The 17,440-nt window shown below is 36.5% G+C and overlaps 1 protein-coding gene across 11 annotated transcripts in view; it reads left to right on the top strand.

Annotated features, from left to right (window-relative positions):
• Positions 1 to 17,440, top strand: part of CSPP1 (centrosome and spindle pole associated protein 1) — a 155,585-nt gene that overhangs the window by 487 nt on the left and 137,658 nt on the right. For 10 of the 11 annotated variants that reach the window (XM_042923746.1, XR_006198311.1, XM_042923750.1 and 7 more), the window contains one exon: positions 10,034 to 10,142. In XM_042923746.1, coding sequence (XP_042779680.1) covers positions 10,044 to 10,142 — 99 coding nt within the window. In that variant the 5' untranslated portion in view covers positions 10,034 to 10,043. Of the gene's footprint in view, positions 1 to 10,020; positions 10,143 to 17,440 lie in introns of those variants that run through there. The other variant, XM_042923747.1, reaches the window with a different exon arrangement.

Here is a 17,440-nt window from a genome sequence, read left to right on the forward strand (position 1 = left end):
TGGGCGGGGGTCGGGCTCGGTGTCTTGGTTACGCGGTCTGGACTCTGGGGGCCCCTCAACTGCCGCCGCCGTGGGTGCTGTGGAGACCCGGTTGCTTGACGACGCGTTGACGCTTTCTAATGTGGCCGCCACCCACATCTCCCGCGTGTCTTCCCAGCAGCCGGCTCTCCGCTGCTGGGCTAAGCTTCCCGGAGCACCTTTCCTTTACTTGGTGCTGGTTGATGGTTAACGTTTATTGAGTACTTATGTTCTTGGCGCGGTTCTCAGTGTTTTGTTTTGCAAGTAAAATTTATTTAATCACAGCCCTGTGAAGTCCGTCTTGTTATTTTCCTGTTTTCCTCTGCCTCCGTGAGCTTGGGTCTCTTCTAATTGCCTTCGTTTTAGGATTGTTATCTGGGCTTTTGATCCAGCTTTCAGTAAATGTTAGCATTGGGACTTATTTCTTGAGAGAGGTTGATTCTCAAGATTATAGGATTAAGAAGTTTACCGGGAAGCAAACCAGCAGTTTCCAAACACCTCAGAAAATACTAGAACCTAACAGCAACCAATTTGGGTTTGTAAAAAGCCAATTTTATCCTCAGAGAGGTTCTGTTTTATATGAAAGAATGGCATGTCATGTTGACAAGCAAGAATGAATCTCACAGAAATCCTTAAGATGGTGCTTTCTTTTCTGCATGTTTCTTCTCACTAGGAGGACACTGTGTGGTGGTTAAATAGCTGCTGAAGTGCTCCCCAGGTATGAAAGTTTAGGTCTCCTTCAGTACGGGTGACCTTCTGAAAGGGAGCAGGTGGTTTTAAATAGGATAAATTGGAACGGGATGGTTTAATACAATTTTTCTCAAATGCAGTTTTCAGATAAATGTGATTTATTTATTACAAACTGTGAGCAGATTGCAGATTATTCTTCTAACATTCTCACTTGCATTCCCATTCTATACTGAGTGGGAGACAGAGGTGTTTGAGCAAGTATTCTGGAAATTTTGTATAACCCAAAGACCATCTAACTTATGTTGCGGTCCTTAGTTACCATTAATGATGTAAGTTGCTAAAGGACTTAATAGTGTGCTTATATATTTACTTTATCTGTATCCTAACCCTCAACCTTCCTTTCTCCCACAAGTTACTTGTTAGCAACTTTTAGGGGGATTTGTCAAAATTTGTGTGTGCCCATGGAAGCAAGTTGCTCATGTGGATGTCATCTGCCAGGAGAAAAAGATTAAGCACCTTTCATTTGGTGGGAAAATCTCTGAATGGATGGGAAATGAGAAACATTGTCCGGGTTCACCTCATCCCTCGTCTTTCTTCTAAAACTCTTTCACAGGCTCCTCCCTGTGAAAGGACACACATATGTTATCAATCTCTGCTCTTTTGTCCTCAGCCCTGTTCTTCTCTAGGGTCTCTTTTTCAAAGCAGCCATTTTGAAATGGCTTTAATGATCCTATAGCTTTAATGATCATTTTAAGACCTGCCAAGTCATCCCTGCCCCCATCTTGAACTCTATTCTGAATTCCAGATATACTCAAATTGTTTTCTTCATATTACTGCTGACTGTCTTATGGGTATCTCCCATCAGTCTGGCCAGATGGAGCCATGTGACAGGGGGCATTATCTTGTTCAAATTTGAGGGGAGGGTCCGTATCTTACACTTTCCATTCCTCTAGCATCTAGAACAATGTCCTCCTATAGGAGGGAGGTTATTTTCTGTTCCTTATGCTTCTATAGTGGGGAGGAAATTTACACTTCACTCAAGAGGATAAAGGATGTGAACATTTGCTGCTATCTTTGTGATTGAAGAAATTGGGAGAAAGAATTGGGTATACTCAGTTCTGGGTCCTCTGTGTTTTTTAGATTCACCAAGGCTTAGCACAATGAGTGCATGTTCTAGTCTTATATTTCTATCTATATGATAAGTGTAAAGGGTCTAAGTTTAAGGTTTAAATATGTTGGGGTGCCTGAGTGGCTCAGTTGGTTAAGCATCTGGCTTCAGTTCAGGTCATGATCTCACAGTTTGTGAGTTCAAGCCCCACATCAGGCTCTCTTCTGTCAGTGCAGAGACAGCAGAAGTAGCTTGCTCTCTCTCTCTCAAAAATAAACATTTAAAAAAAATTTTAAAAAAGGTTTAGAAATGTTGATTTGGATTATGATAATCAAGTATCAGTTACTGGTGATTTAAAATCCAGTGTACTTTGGAGACTTTCTTTAAAAAGATGATTACTGATGTATATCAAAACTATGAAAATATAATAACAATAAAACAGCTATGATCTATTGATTTTTTTCAGTGCCAGGTGTGGCCACACATTTTATATGCATCATTTTGTTTTTTCTTCATAACAGCTCTGGAGTAGATATGTCTACCCTACAGATGAGGAAAGCAGAAGGGAGGTTAAGGAACATATTGAGTTGATCAGATAGAGTTAATTGGTGAGGGAATTGGGTTTCAAATCCAGGTCTTTCAGTTAAACTGTTTTCTTAAAAACTGTTTATCATCTACATACTATGTATGTAGCTACTGGGGTGGGGGGAAACAACTTGGTAATATCTTAAAAGTTGTGAGTGATTTTACATTGTAGGGTGAAGGAAGATAAAAATCCTCTTAAGATTTCTTCTTTCAGCTGATTTTTCTTATAAGTTAATCTTTATTTTTATTATTTTTTAAATGTTGATTTATTTATTTTGAGAGAGAGCATGTGTGCTCAAGTGGGGTAGGGGAAGAGAGAGAGGAGGGAGAGAATCCCAAGTCAGTGCAGAGACAGACTTGGGGCTTGATCCCACAAACTGTGAGATCATGAGCTGAAACCAAGAGTCAGATGCTTAAATCGAATAAGCCACCCAGGTACCTGTGTAATTTAATTTTTAAATGATAAATAATCTATTTTGTACTTAGGCTGTGCCCATCAACTCAGTCTATGTGATTCACTATAATTCTTGAGTAATTTTGTAGTTGAAATATGTTTTATGTAAGTTGTCATGTTGAAGGAGTGAAAAAGAAAAGATGGGCCATGACAGCTGGAAGCTGGGCTGTACTGTCTATCACCAAGGCCTTGGTGTTGCTAGGAACTGGCCTGGCACTACTGCTTAGGCTTAGTGTTCTTCCATTGAAGAGAAACAATTGCACAGAACATCAACATTTGACAAAGCTGTTCTGTGTCTGTGATAGATCAAGAGAATAAAAATACCACTCCATAATCCTGTCCAAATATAGATAAAACATGAATGTTGTCCAAGCCACAAAAGACCAAGCATCCCCTCTCCCAGCTGATAAGTGACTGCTGGCTCTTAACCAGTTACAGTTTTAGATAAGATTTGTTAAGATGTCCAATCATAGAATTACCCTCACTTTCTGACAGGCTTCATTCCTGAGCAAAGCTCTGCTCACAAATCACCTAAGAGTTGCAAATCCTGTTAGTCTCTTCTAACACCTTTATACTTAGATACTCCAGAGTTCCTCATGGTGGATATCTAGGATGCATCCCTTGATGCAATGAGTAATAATAACCCAACGAGTTTAACCACAAAAATGTTCCTGGTGGTATTTGGAGGGCATTTGCAGGAGAAAGCTTGCCTTGGCTTTTCAATTTAATATTAAAGATACTGTATTTTAATCAGATAGTGGAACAAAATAAATGATTAAACATATATGTAATAAATCTGGTGCTTTAGTTATGTCATGTGTTATACACACAACCATTGTTAAAAAATATTACTATGGTTACATAAAATCAATTCTAGAATTTGTAATGGATGGTAAAATATTATACTAAAGGGAAATTTATTTATGTACTCGAGTGATAATTGTAAATAGTATTATGTGGAGACCTTAGATTACTCGGGTTACCTTTGTGTTTTTTTGGATAATGACATTTCTGCTTAAATTTTGTATAAAATTCTGCTTCAAAGTAAATATTATCCCATCATCTTTTATTTCTATTAGACATAAAATATTTAGGGAAATTAGGGGATTTTAAGAAGTGCTTTTTGTTTTTAATGTTTTTTTTTTTTTTTTGAGGGAGGGGGAGAGAGAGAGAGAGAGAGAGAGAGAGAGAGAATATGAGTGGGGGAGGGGAAGAGAGGGAGAGAGAGAATCCAAAGCAGGCCCTGTGCTGTCAGCAGAGAGCCTGATGTGGAGCTTAAACCCATGAACTATGAGATCATGACCTGAGCTGAAGTCGGATTCTTTTTATTTTTATTTTTTAATTTTTTAATGTTTATTTTTGAGAGACAGAGACAGCATGAGTGGGGGAGGGGCAGAGAGAGAGGGAGACCTAGAACATGAAGCAGGCTCCAGGCTCCGAGCTGTCAGCACAGAGTCTGATGTGGGGCTCGAACTCATGAGCCGTGAGATCATGACCTGAGCCAAAGTTGGATGCCCAACCAACTGAGCCACCCGGGTGCCCCTGAAGTTGGATTCATAACCGACTGAGTCACCCAGGCACCCCAGAAGTGATCTTTTTTTTTAAACATGAAAATTACTGTTTGCTGTTGAGCTGTTTTAAATTTTTACTACAAAAAAACTTTTGTCACAATTAGCAAATTAAAAATGGCTTAACTATATAAACTTTTGTTGGTTTGGAATGTATTTTGCTAAAACCATATTTTATAATCAGTGTTCTTTTTGGAAGTAAATAATGGAATGAAGTTCACATTATGTACTACTTTTTACTTTATTAATTCCTTTTCTTCCTTCAAAATGATGATGAAGGAACTCACCCCAAAAGAAAGAGCAGGAAGAAATGACAGCCAGGGACTTAACACAGATACAAGCAAGATGTCTGAACCATAATTTAGAATCTCATAATAAGAATACTAGCTGGGGTTGAAAAAAGCATAGAATCCCTTTCTGCAGAGATAAAAGAAGTAAAATCTAGTCAGGATGAAATTTAAAATGCTACAACTGAGCTACAATCTCGAATGGATGCCATGACAGCAATGATGGATGAAGCAGAGCAACTAATCAGTGATACAGAGAACAAACTTATGGAGAATAATGAAGTGGAAAAAAAAAAGAGGGAAACTAAGGCAAAAGAGCACAATATAAGAATTAGAGAACTCAGTGACTCATTAAAAAGGAATAACATTCAAATCATAGGGGTCCCAGAAGATGAAGAGAGAGAAAAAGGGGTAGAAAGGTTATGTGAGCAAGTCATTGTAGAAAACTTAACTACTATGGAGACAGATATCAAAATCCAGGAAGCACAGAGAACTCTCATCAGATTCAACAAAAACCGACCATCAACAAGGCATCATGGTCAAATTCACAAAATACTCAAGGAAAGAATCATGAAAACAGCAAGGGGAAAAAAGTCCTTAACCTACAAGGGAAGACGGATCAGGTTCACAGCAGACTTATCCACAGAAACGTGTTAGGCCAGAATGGAGTGGCAGGATATATTCAATGTGCAGAATTGGAAAAACTATGCAGCCAAGAATTCTTTATCCAGCAAGGCTGTCATTCAAAATAGAAGAAGATTCCCAAACAAAAACTAAAGGAGTTCGTGACGACTATACCAGCCCTGCAAGAAATTTTAAGGGGGACTCTCTGAAGGGAGAAAAGTTGAAAAATAACAAAACAGACCAAATGCAACAAAGACTAGAAAGGACCGGAGAACACCACCAGAAACTCCCAACTCTACAGGCAACATAATGGCAATAAATTCACATCTTTCAGTACTCTAAATGTCTGGACTCAGTGCTCCAATCAAAAGATATAGGGTAACAGATAAGAAAACAAGATTCATGTATATGCTGCTCAGACCCATTTTAGATTTAAAGACACCTGCAGGGTGAAAGAACAGGGATGGAGAAACATCTATCATGCTGATGGCTGCCAAAAGAAAGCCAGAGTAGCCACACTTATATCAGACAATCTAGATTTTAAAATAAAGACTAACAAGAGATGAAGAAGGGCATTATATCATAATTAAGGGGTCTATTCACCAAGAACATCTAACAGTTGTAAATATTTATGCTCTAAATGTAGTAGCACCTAAATATATAAATCAGTTAATCACAAACATACAGAAACTCATTGATAATAATACCATAATAGTAGGGGACTTCAATATCCCACTTACAGCAACGGACAGATCATGTAAGTAGAAAATCAACAAGGAAACAATGGCTTTGAATGACACACTGGACAAGATGGACTTAACAGATACATTGAGAACTTTTCATCCTAAAGCAGCAGAATACACATTGTTCTCGAGTGCACATGGAACATCTCAAGAATAGATCACATACTGGGACACAAATCAGCCCTAAGTAAGTACAAAAAGATCAAGATCATACCATGCGTATTTTTAGACCACAATACTATGAAATTCGAAATCAACCACAAGAAAAAAATTGGAAAGACTGAATCCTTGGAGACTAAAGAACATCCTACCAAAGAATGAATGGGCTAATCAAGAAGATAAAGAGGAAATTAAAAGGTACATGGCAGCCAATGAAAATGATAACACCACAGCCCAAAATCTCTGGGATCCAGCAAAGGCAGTCATAAGAGGGAAGTATATAGCAATCGAGGCCTTCCTAAAGAAGGAAGAAAGGTCTCAGATACACAACCTAACCTTACACCTTAAAGAGCTGGAAAAAACAGCAAATAAAACCCCAAACCAGTAGAAGACAGGAAATAATAAAGATTAGAGCAGAAATCAATGCTATCAAAACCAAAAAGCCCTAGTAGAACAGATCATTGAAACCAGGAGCTCGTTCTTTGAAATAATTAACAAAATTGACAAACCCGTAGCCAGTTTGATCAAAAAGAAAAAGGAAAGAACTCAAATAAATAAAACCATGAATGAAAGGAGAGATCACAACCAACACTGTAGAACTACAAACAATAATAAGAGAATATTATGTGCAGTTATACACCAATAAATTGGGCAGTCTGGAGAAATGGACAAATTCCTAGAAACATATAAAGTACCAAAATTGAAACAAGAAGAAATAGACAATTTGAACAGACCTATAACTGGTAAAGAAATCGAATTAGTAATCAAAAATCTCCCAAAAAACGAGTCCGGAGCTGGATGGCTTTCCAGGGAAAGATTTAAACATTTAACATTTGAAGAAGAGTTAACACCTATTCTTTTGAATCTGTTCCAAAAAATAAGTATGGAAGGAAAACTTTCAAACTCATTCTACAAGGCCAGCATTACCTTGATTCCAAAACCAGACAAAGACCCCACTAAAAAGGAGAACTACAGACCAACTTCCTTGATGAACATGGATGCAAAAATCGTCAACAAGATACTAGCCAGCTGGATCCAACAATATGTTAAAAGAGTTATTCATCATGACCAAGTGGGATTTATACCTTGGATACAGGGCTGGTTCTATATTCACAAAACAATCAATGTGATACATCACATCAATAAAAGAAAGGATAAGAACCACGTGATCCTCTCAGTAGATGCAGAGAAAGCATTTGACAAAATACAGCATCCTTGCTTGATAAAAAGCCTCAGGAAAGTAGGGATAGAAGGATCATATCTCAAGATCGTAAAAGCCATGTATGAAAGACCCACTGCTAATATCATTCGATGGGCAAAAACAGCTTTCCCCCTAAGGTCAGGAACACGACAGGGATGTCCACTCTCACCATTGTTATTCAACATAGTATTGGAAGTCTTAGTCTCAGCAATCAGACAATACAAAGAAATAAGAGGCATCCAAATCAGCCAGGAGGAGGTCAAACTTTCACTATTCCCAGTTGACATGATACTATATATGGAAAACCCAAAAGATTCCACCAAAAAACTGCTAGAAGTGATCCATGAATTCAGCTAAGTTGCAGGATATAAAATCAACGCACAGAAATTGGTTGTATTCCTATACACCAATAATGATGCAATAGAGAGAAATCAAGGAATGATCTCACTTACAATTGCACCAAAACCCATAAAATATATAGGAATAAATCTAACCGAAGAGGTGAAAAGTTGATACACTGAAAACTATAGAAAGGTTATGAAAGAAATTGAAGAAGACACAAAAAAGTGGAAAAATATCCTATTCTCCTGGATAGGAAGAACAAATATTGTTAAAATGTTGCTACTACCCAAGCAATCTACATATTCATTGCAGTACCTATCAAAATAACACCATCCTTCTTCACAGAGCTAGAACAAACAATCCTAAAATACATGGAACCAGAAAAGATACTGAATAGCCGAATCAATCCTGAAAAAGATCAAAGCTGGAGGCATCACAATCCCAGACTTCAAGCTGTATTACAAAGCTGTAATCAAGACAGTGGGTACTGGCACAAAAACACTTAGATCAATGGAACAGAATAAAGAACCCAGAAATAGACCCCCAGACGTGTGGCCAACTAATCTTTGACAAAGCAGGAAAGAATATCCAATGGAATAAAGACAGTCTCTTCAAATGGTGCTGGGAAAACATGCAGAAGAGTGAACCTGGTCCGCTTTCTTACACCATACGCAAAATAAACTTAAAATGAATGAAAGACCTAAACTTAAGACAGGAAGCCATCAAAATCTTCAAGGAGAAAGCAGGCAAAAACCTCTTTGACCTTGGTTGCAGCAACTTCTTACTTGACACGTTTCCGGACGCAAGGGAAACAAGCAAAAATGAACTATTGGGACCTCATCAAAATAAAAAGCTTCTGCACAGTGCAGGAAACAATCAGCAAAACAAAAAGGCAACTGATAGGATGGGAGAAGATATTTGCAAGTGACATGTCAGGTAAAGGGTTAGTATGCAAAATCTATGAAGAACTTCTCAAACTCAACACCCAAAAAACAAATAATCCAGTGAAGAAATGGGCAAAAGACATAAATAGACACTTCTCTAAAGAAGACATCCAGATGGCCAACTGACACATGAAAAAATGCTCAATATCACTCATCCTGAGGGAAATACAAATCAAAACCACAATGAGATACCACCTCAGGCCTGTCAGAATGGCTAACATTAACAACTCAGGCAACAACAGATGTTGGCGAGGATGTGGAGAAAAAGGATCTCTTTTGCATTGTTGGTGGGAATGCAAACTGGTGAGCCACTCTGGAAAATGTATGGAGGTTCCTCAAAAAATTAAAACTAGAACTACCCTATGACCTAGCGATTGCGCTACTAGGTATTTATCCAAGGGCTACAGGTATGCTGTTTTGAAGGGGTACATGTGTCCCAATGTTTATAGCAGAGCTGTTGACAATAGCAAAGTATGGAAAGAGCCCAAATGTCCGTTGATGGATGAATGGATAAAGAGGAAGTGGTGTATATATACAATGGAGTATTATGTGGCAATCAAAAAGAATGAAATCTTGCCTTTTGCAACTCTGTGGATGGAACTAGAGGGTATTATGCTAAGTGAAATTGGAGAAAGACAAGTATCATGACTTCACTCATATGAGGACTTTGATACAAAACATAAACATAAGGGAAGGGAAGCAAAAATAATATAAAAACAAGGAAGGGGAACACAACTTAAGAGACTCTTGAATACAGAGAACAAACAGGGTTGCTGGAGGGTTGTGGCAGGGGGATTGGTTAAATGGGTAAGGGGCATTAAGGAAGTCATTTGTTGTGATGAACACTGGGTGTTATACTTAGGGGATGGATCACTGGAATCTATTCCTGAAATCATGATTATACCATATGCTAATGAACTTGGATGTAAATTAAAAAATAAAAAAAAAAGGTTGGGTGTTCTTCGTGCTGTTCTTATTTGTAAGTTTTTTCTTAACTTGAAATTACCTGTGAATAGTTTTAAAAAAGCTGAAAAAAGGTGCTTTGACTCCTGGATCAGTGTATGTGTGTGTGAGAGAGAAATGATGGTGGTTGTGTGTATTCAGAATTTTCTGATATATGTCATTGGTTTTTGGGGTGGGTTTGGGAGAGAAGCAGGCAGACATGTTTTGGTCAAGCTTATTTGGATTACTGAATTTGGTAAGTGAAATTGAATATTAAATGTGGGTTAAGCCTCCATGTTGTTAATTAGCCTAAAAATATTGTGGTATGGCTGTGTTCATGTAAGTTTTTTTTCGGTTTGTTTTTTTAGTATCTTCAAAATGGCTGATAATTTGGATGAATTTATTGAAGAGCGAAAAGCCAAACTGGCCAAAGACAAAGCAGAATTGGAAAGTGATCCACCTTACATGGAAATGAAGGTAAACTTAGTTTTCTTACAAGATGTTTCATTAAAATTGTCTCTGAAGATTAGTCTTGTGTAAATGTTAAAAATTCTCTTTTATGAGTGAGAATCTTCTGTTTCATACTTTAGTTTGGGTCCTGTCATTCTGAGTCTGAGAGCCTGACTCTGGACAAGATTGCATTGATTTTGAATGCAGTTTTTCTTTTCTGTTGTGGTGTTTTGTATCTCACAGTTTGTTTTCTCTTATTAGGGTTTTAATTGATAATTGCTGTGCTTCATAAAATAAGGAGACTACTTTTAGTACAGGGAACTTTCAGGATATTATAAAAACAAGTTTTCATATTCTACATGAAAAGTATCTTTTAAGTAAATCAGGATCTTAAATTTCTTTTTAAAAAAAAAATTTTTTTTTTTTAACGTTTATTTATTTTTGAGACAGAGAGAGACAGAGCATGAATGGGGGAGGGTCAGAGAGAGGGAGACACAGAATCTGAAATAGCTCCAGGCTCTGAGCTGTCAGCGCAGAGCCCGACGCGGGGCTTGAACTCACGGACCGTGAGATCATGACCTGAGCCGAAGTCGGCGGCTTAACTGACTGAGCCACCCAGGCGCCCCATTAAATTTCTTTTTTTAATTGAGAAGTGAATTTATTATAATAGTTTATTTTGATATCTTTGCTTTTCAAATTAGAAATTTTTTTGAGTGTTCTTGAAAATAGTACTTGAAAAAGCTTTCTTAAAGTTTTCCTAGTTTTGGTGAAATAATGGTTGATCCACTCAGTAAATACTGAGACTGTGCTAGATACTATTTTAAACTCTTCCGTAGCACTCATCTGGACAGATGTGCCACCTTCTTTTGTGAGTTCAGTGTACTAATAAGATACAGGATATAGATTAATCTATCATATAGTGCACTGAAATCATAGTAACCATATATATTGGTATGCCCAAGACAGTCCTGGGTTACCTGTTACCCCTTGTCTCATCTGGTTTAGCATTTATCTTGGGCAAAGGTATGGGCATCTGGTTGAGATGATAAATAACATTGACACTTTAATTATCGGGGAATGTTACTTACATAGCTAACATTTATTGTATGCTATGTGTAGAAGAGGCTTAGTTTTATTGTATTTTATTCTCTTGATTTTAAAAATTCTAGTATAATTAAAATACAGTTTTATATTAGTTTCTGGTGTACAATATAGTGATTTAACAGTTCTGTACATCACTCTGTGCTCATCACTCTAGGTGTACTCTTAATGTTCTTCACCCCCACCCATTTCCCCTCTGGCAACCACCAGTTCTCTATATTTAAGAATCTGTTTTTTTGTTTCTCTTCTTTATTTGTTTTGTTTCTTAAATTCCACATATGAGTGAAATCCTATGGTATTTGTCTTTCTTTGACTTATTTCACTTGGTATAATACCCTCTAGATTCATCTATGTTGTTGCAAATGGTGACAGTTCATTCTTTTTTATGGCTGATACATACACCATTTATACGCCATTGTGTGTATATATGTATGTATATTTGTATGTGTGTATATATCTTTATCTGTTCATCTACAGATAGATGCTTAGGTTGCTTCCATATCTTGCTATTGTAAATAATGCTGCAGTAAGTACAGGGGTGCATATATCCTTTTGAATTAATGTTTTCATTTTCTTTGGGTAAATACCCAGTAGTGGAAATATAGGAACCTCCATGCTATTTTCAGTGGCTGTACCAGTTTGCATTTCCACCAACAGAACATGAGGGTTCCCTTTTCTCCAGTCTCACCAACGCTTATTTCTTCTATTTTTGATTGTAGCCATTCTGATAGGTGTAAGGTGTTATCTCACCGTGGTTTTGATTTGCATTTCCCTGATGATTAGTGATACTGAGCATCTTTTTGTGTGTCTGTTGGCCATCTGTATGTCTTTGGAAAAATGTGTATCTAGTCCTTTACCCATTTTTAAATTGAATTTTTTTTTTTTTCTTTTTTGGTGGTGTGGTAGAAGTTCTTTTTATATTTTGGATATTAACCTCTTCTAGGATGTATCGTTTGCAATTACCTTCTCCCATTTGGTGGGTGGTCTTTTTGTTTCATTGATGGTTTCCTTTACTGTGCAGAAGCTCATTATTTTGGTGTTGTTTCATTAGTTAAATTTTGCTTTTGTTTCCCTTGCTAAAGGACACATATCTAGAAAAATGATGCTAATGTCAGTGTCAGTGAGCTTATTGCCTGTGTTTTCTTCTAGGGGTTTTATGGTTTCAGGCCTCACATTTAGGTCTTAATCCATTTTGAGTTTATTTTTGTGTGTGGTATAAGAAGACCATCCAGTTTCATTCTTCTACAGGTTACCGACCGGTTTTCCTAACACCATCTGTTGAAGAGTTTGTCTTTTTCCCATTGTATATTCTTGTTGCTACTGTTGCAGGTTAATTGACTGTATATGCGTGAGTTTATTTCTGGGCTCTATTCTGTTCTGTTGATCTGTGTGTTTATTTTTGTACCACTACCATACTGTTTTGATGCTACAGCTTTGTAGTATATGTTGAAATCTGGGATTGTGGTATTTCTAGTTTTCTTCTTTTTGAAGATTACTTTGGCTGCTTTGGGTCTCTTGTGGTTCCATGCAAATTTCAGGATTATTTGTTCTATTTCTGTGAAAAATACTGTTGCTGTTTTGATAGAAATTGCATTAAATCTGTAGATTGCTTTGGGTTGTATGGACATTTTAACAATATTCTTCCAATCAGTGAGTGTGGAATATTTTCCCATTTTTTTGTTGTCCTTAATTTCTTTCATCAGTATTTTATAGTTTTTAGAGTACAGGTCTTTCACCTCCTTGGTTAAGTTTATTCCTGGGTATTTTGTTATTTTTGTGTCGCTTTTGTAAAGGGGACTGTTTTCTTGAGTTTTGCTTCATTATTAGTGTATAGGGATGCAACATACTTCTGTATATTGGGTTTTTTTTTTTTAATCCTGCAACCTTACAGAATTCATTTATCAGTTTTAGTAGTTTTTTGGTGGAGTCTTTAGGGTTTTCTATATAGAGTATCATGTCATCTGCAAATAGTTTTACTTCCTTACCAATTTGGATGCTTTTGATTTCTTTTACTTATCTGATTGCTGTGGCTAGGACTTCCAGTATTATGTTGAATAAAAGTGGTGAGAATGGACATCATGTTTTGGTCTTGATATTAGGGGAAAAGCTCTCAAATTTTTCCTGTTAATGACTTTAGCTATGGGTTTTTCACATACGGCCTTCGTTATGTTGAGGTATGTTCCCTCTAAACCTACTTTGGTGAGAGTTTTTAGCATGAATGGATGTTATACTTTGTCAAATGCTTTTTCTGCATGTATTGAAATAATAGGTTTTAACCTTTCTGTTGTTGATTATTGTGTTGATTGGTGAATGTTGAACCACCCTTGCATCCCAGGAATAAAGCTCACGTGATCTTGGTGAATGATTTTTTTTTTAGTGTATTGTTGGGATTTCGTATGTTAATATTTTGTTAAGGTTATTTGTATCTATGTTCATCAGAGATAGGGGCTGGTAGTTCCTTTTTTTTTTTTTTTTTTTTGTATGGTCTTTGACTTTGACATCAGGGTAATACTGGCCTCACAGAATGAATTTGGAAGCTTTTCTCCCTCTTCTATTTTTTAGAGTAGTTTAAGAAGAGTAGGTATTAACTCTTCTTTAAAATGGTAGAATTCACCTGTGAAGCTGTCTGGTCCTGGACTTTTGTTTAGTGGCAGTTTTTTGATTACTGATTCAATTTCATTGATCTGTGTAGATTTTCTCTGTCTTCCTGATTCAGATTGGGAACACTATATGTTTCTGGGAATTTATCCATTTCTTCTAGGTTGTCCAATTTGTAGGCATATAACTTTTCATATTTTCTTATAATCTTCTGTATTTCTGTGGTGTTATCTATTTCATTTCTGATTTTGTTTATTTGAGCCTTTTTTTTTTTTTTTTTTTTTTTGGTGAGTCTGGCTAAAGGTTTATACCATGTTTTGTTGATTTTTACGAAGAGCCACCAGTTCCTGGTCTCATTGATCTGTTCTGTTGTTTGTTTTGTTTGTTGGTGTGGTTTTTTTTAGTTTCTATTTTGTTTATTTCTGCTCTGATCTTTATTATTTCCTTCTTCTACTGGTTTGGGTTTTGTTTGTTCTTTTTCTGTCTCCTTTAGATATAAGGTTAAGTTGTTCTTTTGAGATTGTTCTTGCTTCTTGAGGTAGCTGTGTATTGCTTAAAATCCTTTCTTTTTAGAATAGCTTTTGCTGCATCCCAAAGATTTTGGTCCGTTGTGTTTTCATTTTCATTTGTCTCCATGTACTTTTTGATTTTGTCATTGATTTCTTGGCTGACCCATTCATTGTTTAGTAGCATGTTATTTAACCTCCATGTATTTGTGTTCTTTCCAGATTTTTTTCTTGTGGTTGATTTCTAGTTTCAAAGCATTGTGGTTGGAAAAGATGGGTGATATGACCTCAGTCTTTTTGAATTTGTTGTCTTATTTTGTTGCCTAATATGTGATCTATTCTGGAGAATGTTCGCTGTGCACTTGAAATGAATGTGTATTCTGCTATTTTAGGATGGAACGTTCTGAATATATCTGTTGATCCATCTGTTTAAATGTGTCCTATGAAGCCACTGTTTTCTTGTTGATTTTCTGTCTGGGTGATCTACCTATTGTTGTAAGTTCATGTTAAAGTCCCCTACTATTAGTAGTATTACTGTCAATACTACTAATAATACTATAATTTTGTTAATAACTGCTTTATGTATTTGGGTCCTCCTATGTTGGGTACAGAAATATTTACAATTGTTATACCTTCTGTTGAATTATTCCCTTTATGATTATGTAGTGTCCTTCTTTGTCTCTTGTTACAGTCTTTGTTTTTCAAAGACTGTTTTGTCCCATATAAGTATCATTACTCCATCTTTCTTTTTCACTTCTATTTGCATGATAAATGTTCAGTCCCTTCACTTTCAATCTGCATGGGTCTTTAGGTCTGAAATGAGTCTCTTGTAGTCAGCATATGTTGTGTGCTTTTTTATCCATTTGGTCACCTGTGTCTTTTGAATTAGAATGTTTAGTACATTTACATTCAAAGTAATTATTGATAGGTATGTACTTGTTGCCATTTTGTTACTTGTGTTATGGTTATTTTTATAGTTCTTTGTTCCTTTCTTTTCTTGCTCTCTTCTTTTGTGATTTGACAGCTGTTTTCTTGTGATATGTTTGGATTCCTTTCTCTTTATTTCCTGTATATCTATTACTGGTTTTGATGTGTGATTACCATTAGGTGTATATATATCTTGCATATATAGCAGTCTATATGAAGTTAATGGTCACTTAAGTTTGGACCCATTATAAAAACACTAAATTTTTACTTCCCCCTCCCCCATGTTTTAGGTATATGGTGTCATACTTTATATTCTTCTGTTTTGTGAATTCCATGACTGAGTTTTATGGATATATTTGATTTTACTGCTTTTGTATTTTAACCTCCATATTGGTTTTATAAGGATTTATTCTGTCTTACTATGTTTATGTACCTGTGAAATGTTTTCCTTTCCTACTTTCCTTTTTAATTTTTTTAAGCTTATTTATTTATTTTGAGAAAGAGAGTGTGCCTGTGCCAGTGGGAGAGGGGCAGAGAGAGAGAATCCCAAGCCCCATGAGGGGCTCAGTCTCATAAACCTGGAGCTCATGACCTGAGCCGAGATCAAGGGTTGGATGCTTAACTGACTGAGCCACCCAGGCACCCCTTAAATTTTTCTTTGAATGTTTATTTATTTATATATTTTATTTATTTATTTCTAATGTTTGTTTAGTTTTGAGAGAGAGAGTACGAGCCTGGGAGGGGCAGATGGAGAGGGACAGAGGGTCTGAAGCAGGATCTAAACGAACTGTGTGATCATGACCTGAGCAGATGTCAGAGGCTTAACTGACTGAGCCACCCATGCACCCCTTTTAAATTTTAATTTGAGCACATGCAAGTGTGGGGAGGGACCGAGGGGAAGAGAGAGAATCTCAATCAGGGTGCATGCTTAGCATGGACCCTGAAGTTGGGCTTGATACCACGACTCTGGGATCATGACCTGAACCCAAATCAAGAGTCAGACACTCAACTGACACATTCACCCAGGTGCTCCCCTTTCTTACTTTTCCTGCTGTGGTCTTTCCTTTCCACTTTAACATTTCTTATCAGGCTGGTTTAGTGGTAGTGAATTCCTTTAAATTTTGCTTGTCTGGAAAACTCTTTATCTTTCCTTCCATTCTGAATGATAGCCTTGCTGGATAGAGTATTCTTAGTTACAGGTTTTTTTCCTTTCAGGAATGAGGCTTGGTCTTAAGAAGTTAAATTTATGATTCACATGAATCTGTGAGATAAATACTGTTGTTATGGTCATTTTCTAAAAGTAAACTAAGGCATGGGAAAGTTAAGTAATGAGACTAAGGTTATAGAGTTGGTAGAAGTAGGCTTTGATTCCTTACATCCTGACTGTAGGCCTGTTCTCGTAACCACCATACTAGTTTGCCTTCTTTCCATAAGAGCTGCTGTGGTCAAGGAGTTGTGTCAAGGACTTTACATGTTATTATCTCACTTAATCATAATACCCCTATTAAGTAGGTGGAATATTTTTGTTTTACAAAATAAATGTGGAGAAGGTGAAACCCAAAGGGGTTAAGTAATTCGTCCAGCTATACATAGTGATAGATTCAGAATTGCCATCACCATATGTCCTGCTCCAAAGTCTATGGTTTTTAACCACTGTCCACTTAGGACTACCTTACAGTGTTTGAAAATGGTTATTATATAGCTTTAAATACAGCATTATTATAATTTTTAATATTAAATAGTACATAAATCATGATCTTTAAGTCTTAGTTCAAATATCATGCTCATTGAAGTCTTTTAGTTCCTCTTGCATCATTATGGCTCTTCATACCATGCTCTATTTTTATTTTTCCTTAACCTTTACCAGTTACTCTTTGTATATTACATAGTCTGATGATTTATTATGTCTGTTGTTAGTCCCCTGAATAGTTTGAGCTCCATGATGGCTGAGATTCTCATATGTTTTTTTCATTCATGTTTCCAGTACCTGGGACACTATGTAGCAGGAACTCAGTGACTATTAGTTGATAAATGAATTCTAAGATTTAATTAGAATTTATCACAGTGTTAATACTTTTGGTTAATTCCTCAAATCTCACACTTAAATTTCTTCGTGATGTATAGTTTTTCAAGTCATTTAATAAGAGTATTGGGATACATTGTGTATTTTGTGGATTTTCCCATACTTTTGTA

Source organism: Panthera leo, chromosome F2 (genome assembly GCF_018350215.1).
Source record: "Panthera leo isolate Ple1 chromosome F2, P.leo_Ple1_pat1.1, whole genome shotgun sequence".
Lineage (NCBI taxonomy): Eukaryota > Metazoa > Chordata > Mammalia > Carnivora > Felidae > Panthera > Panthera leo.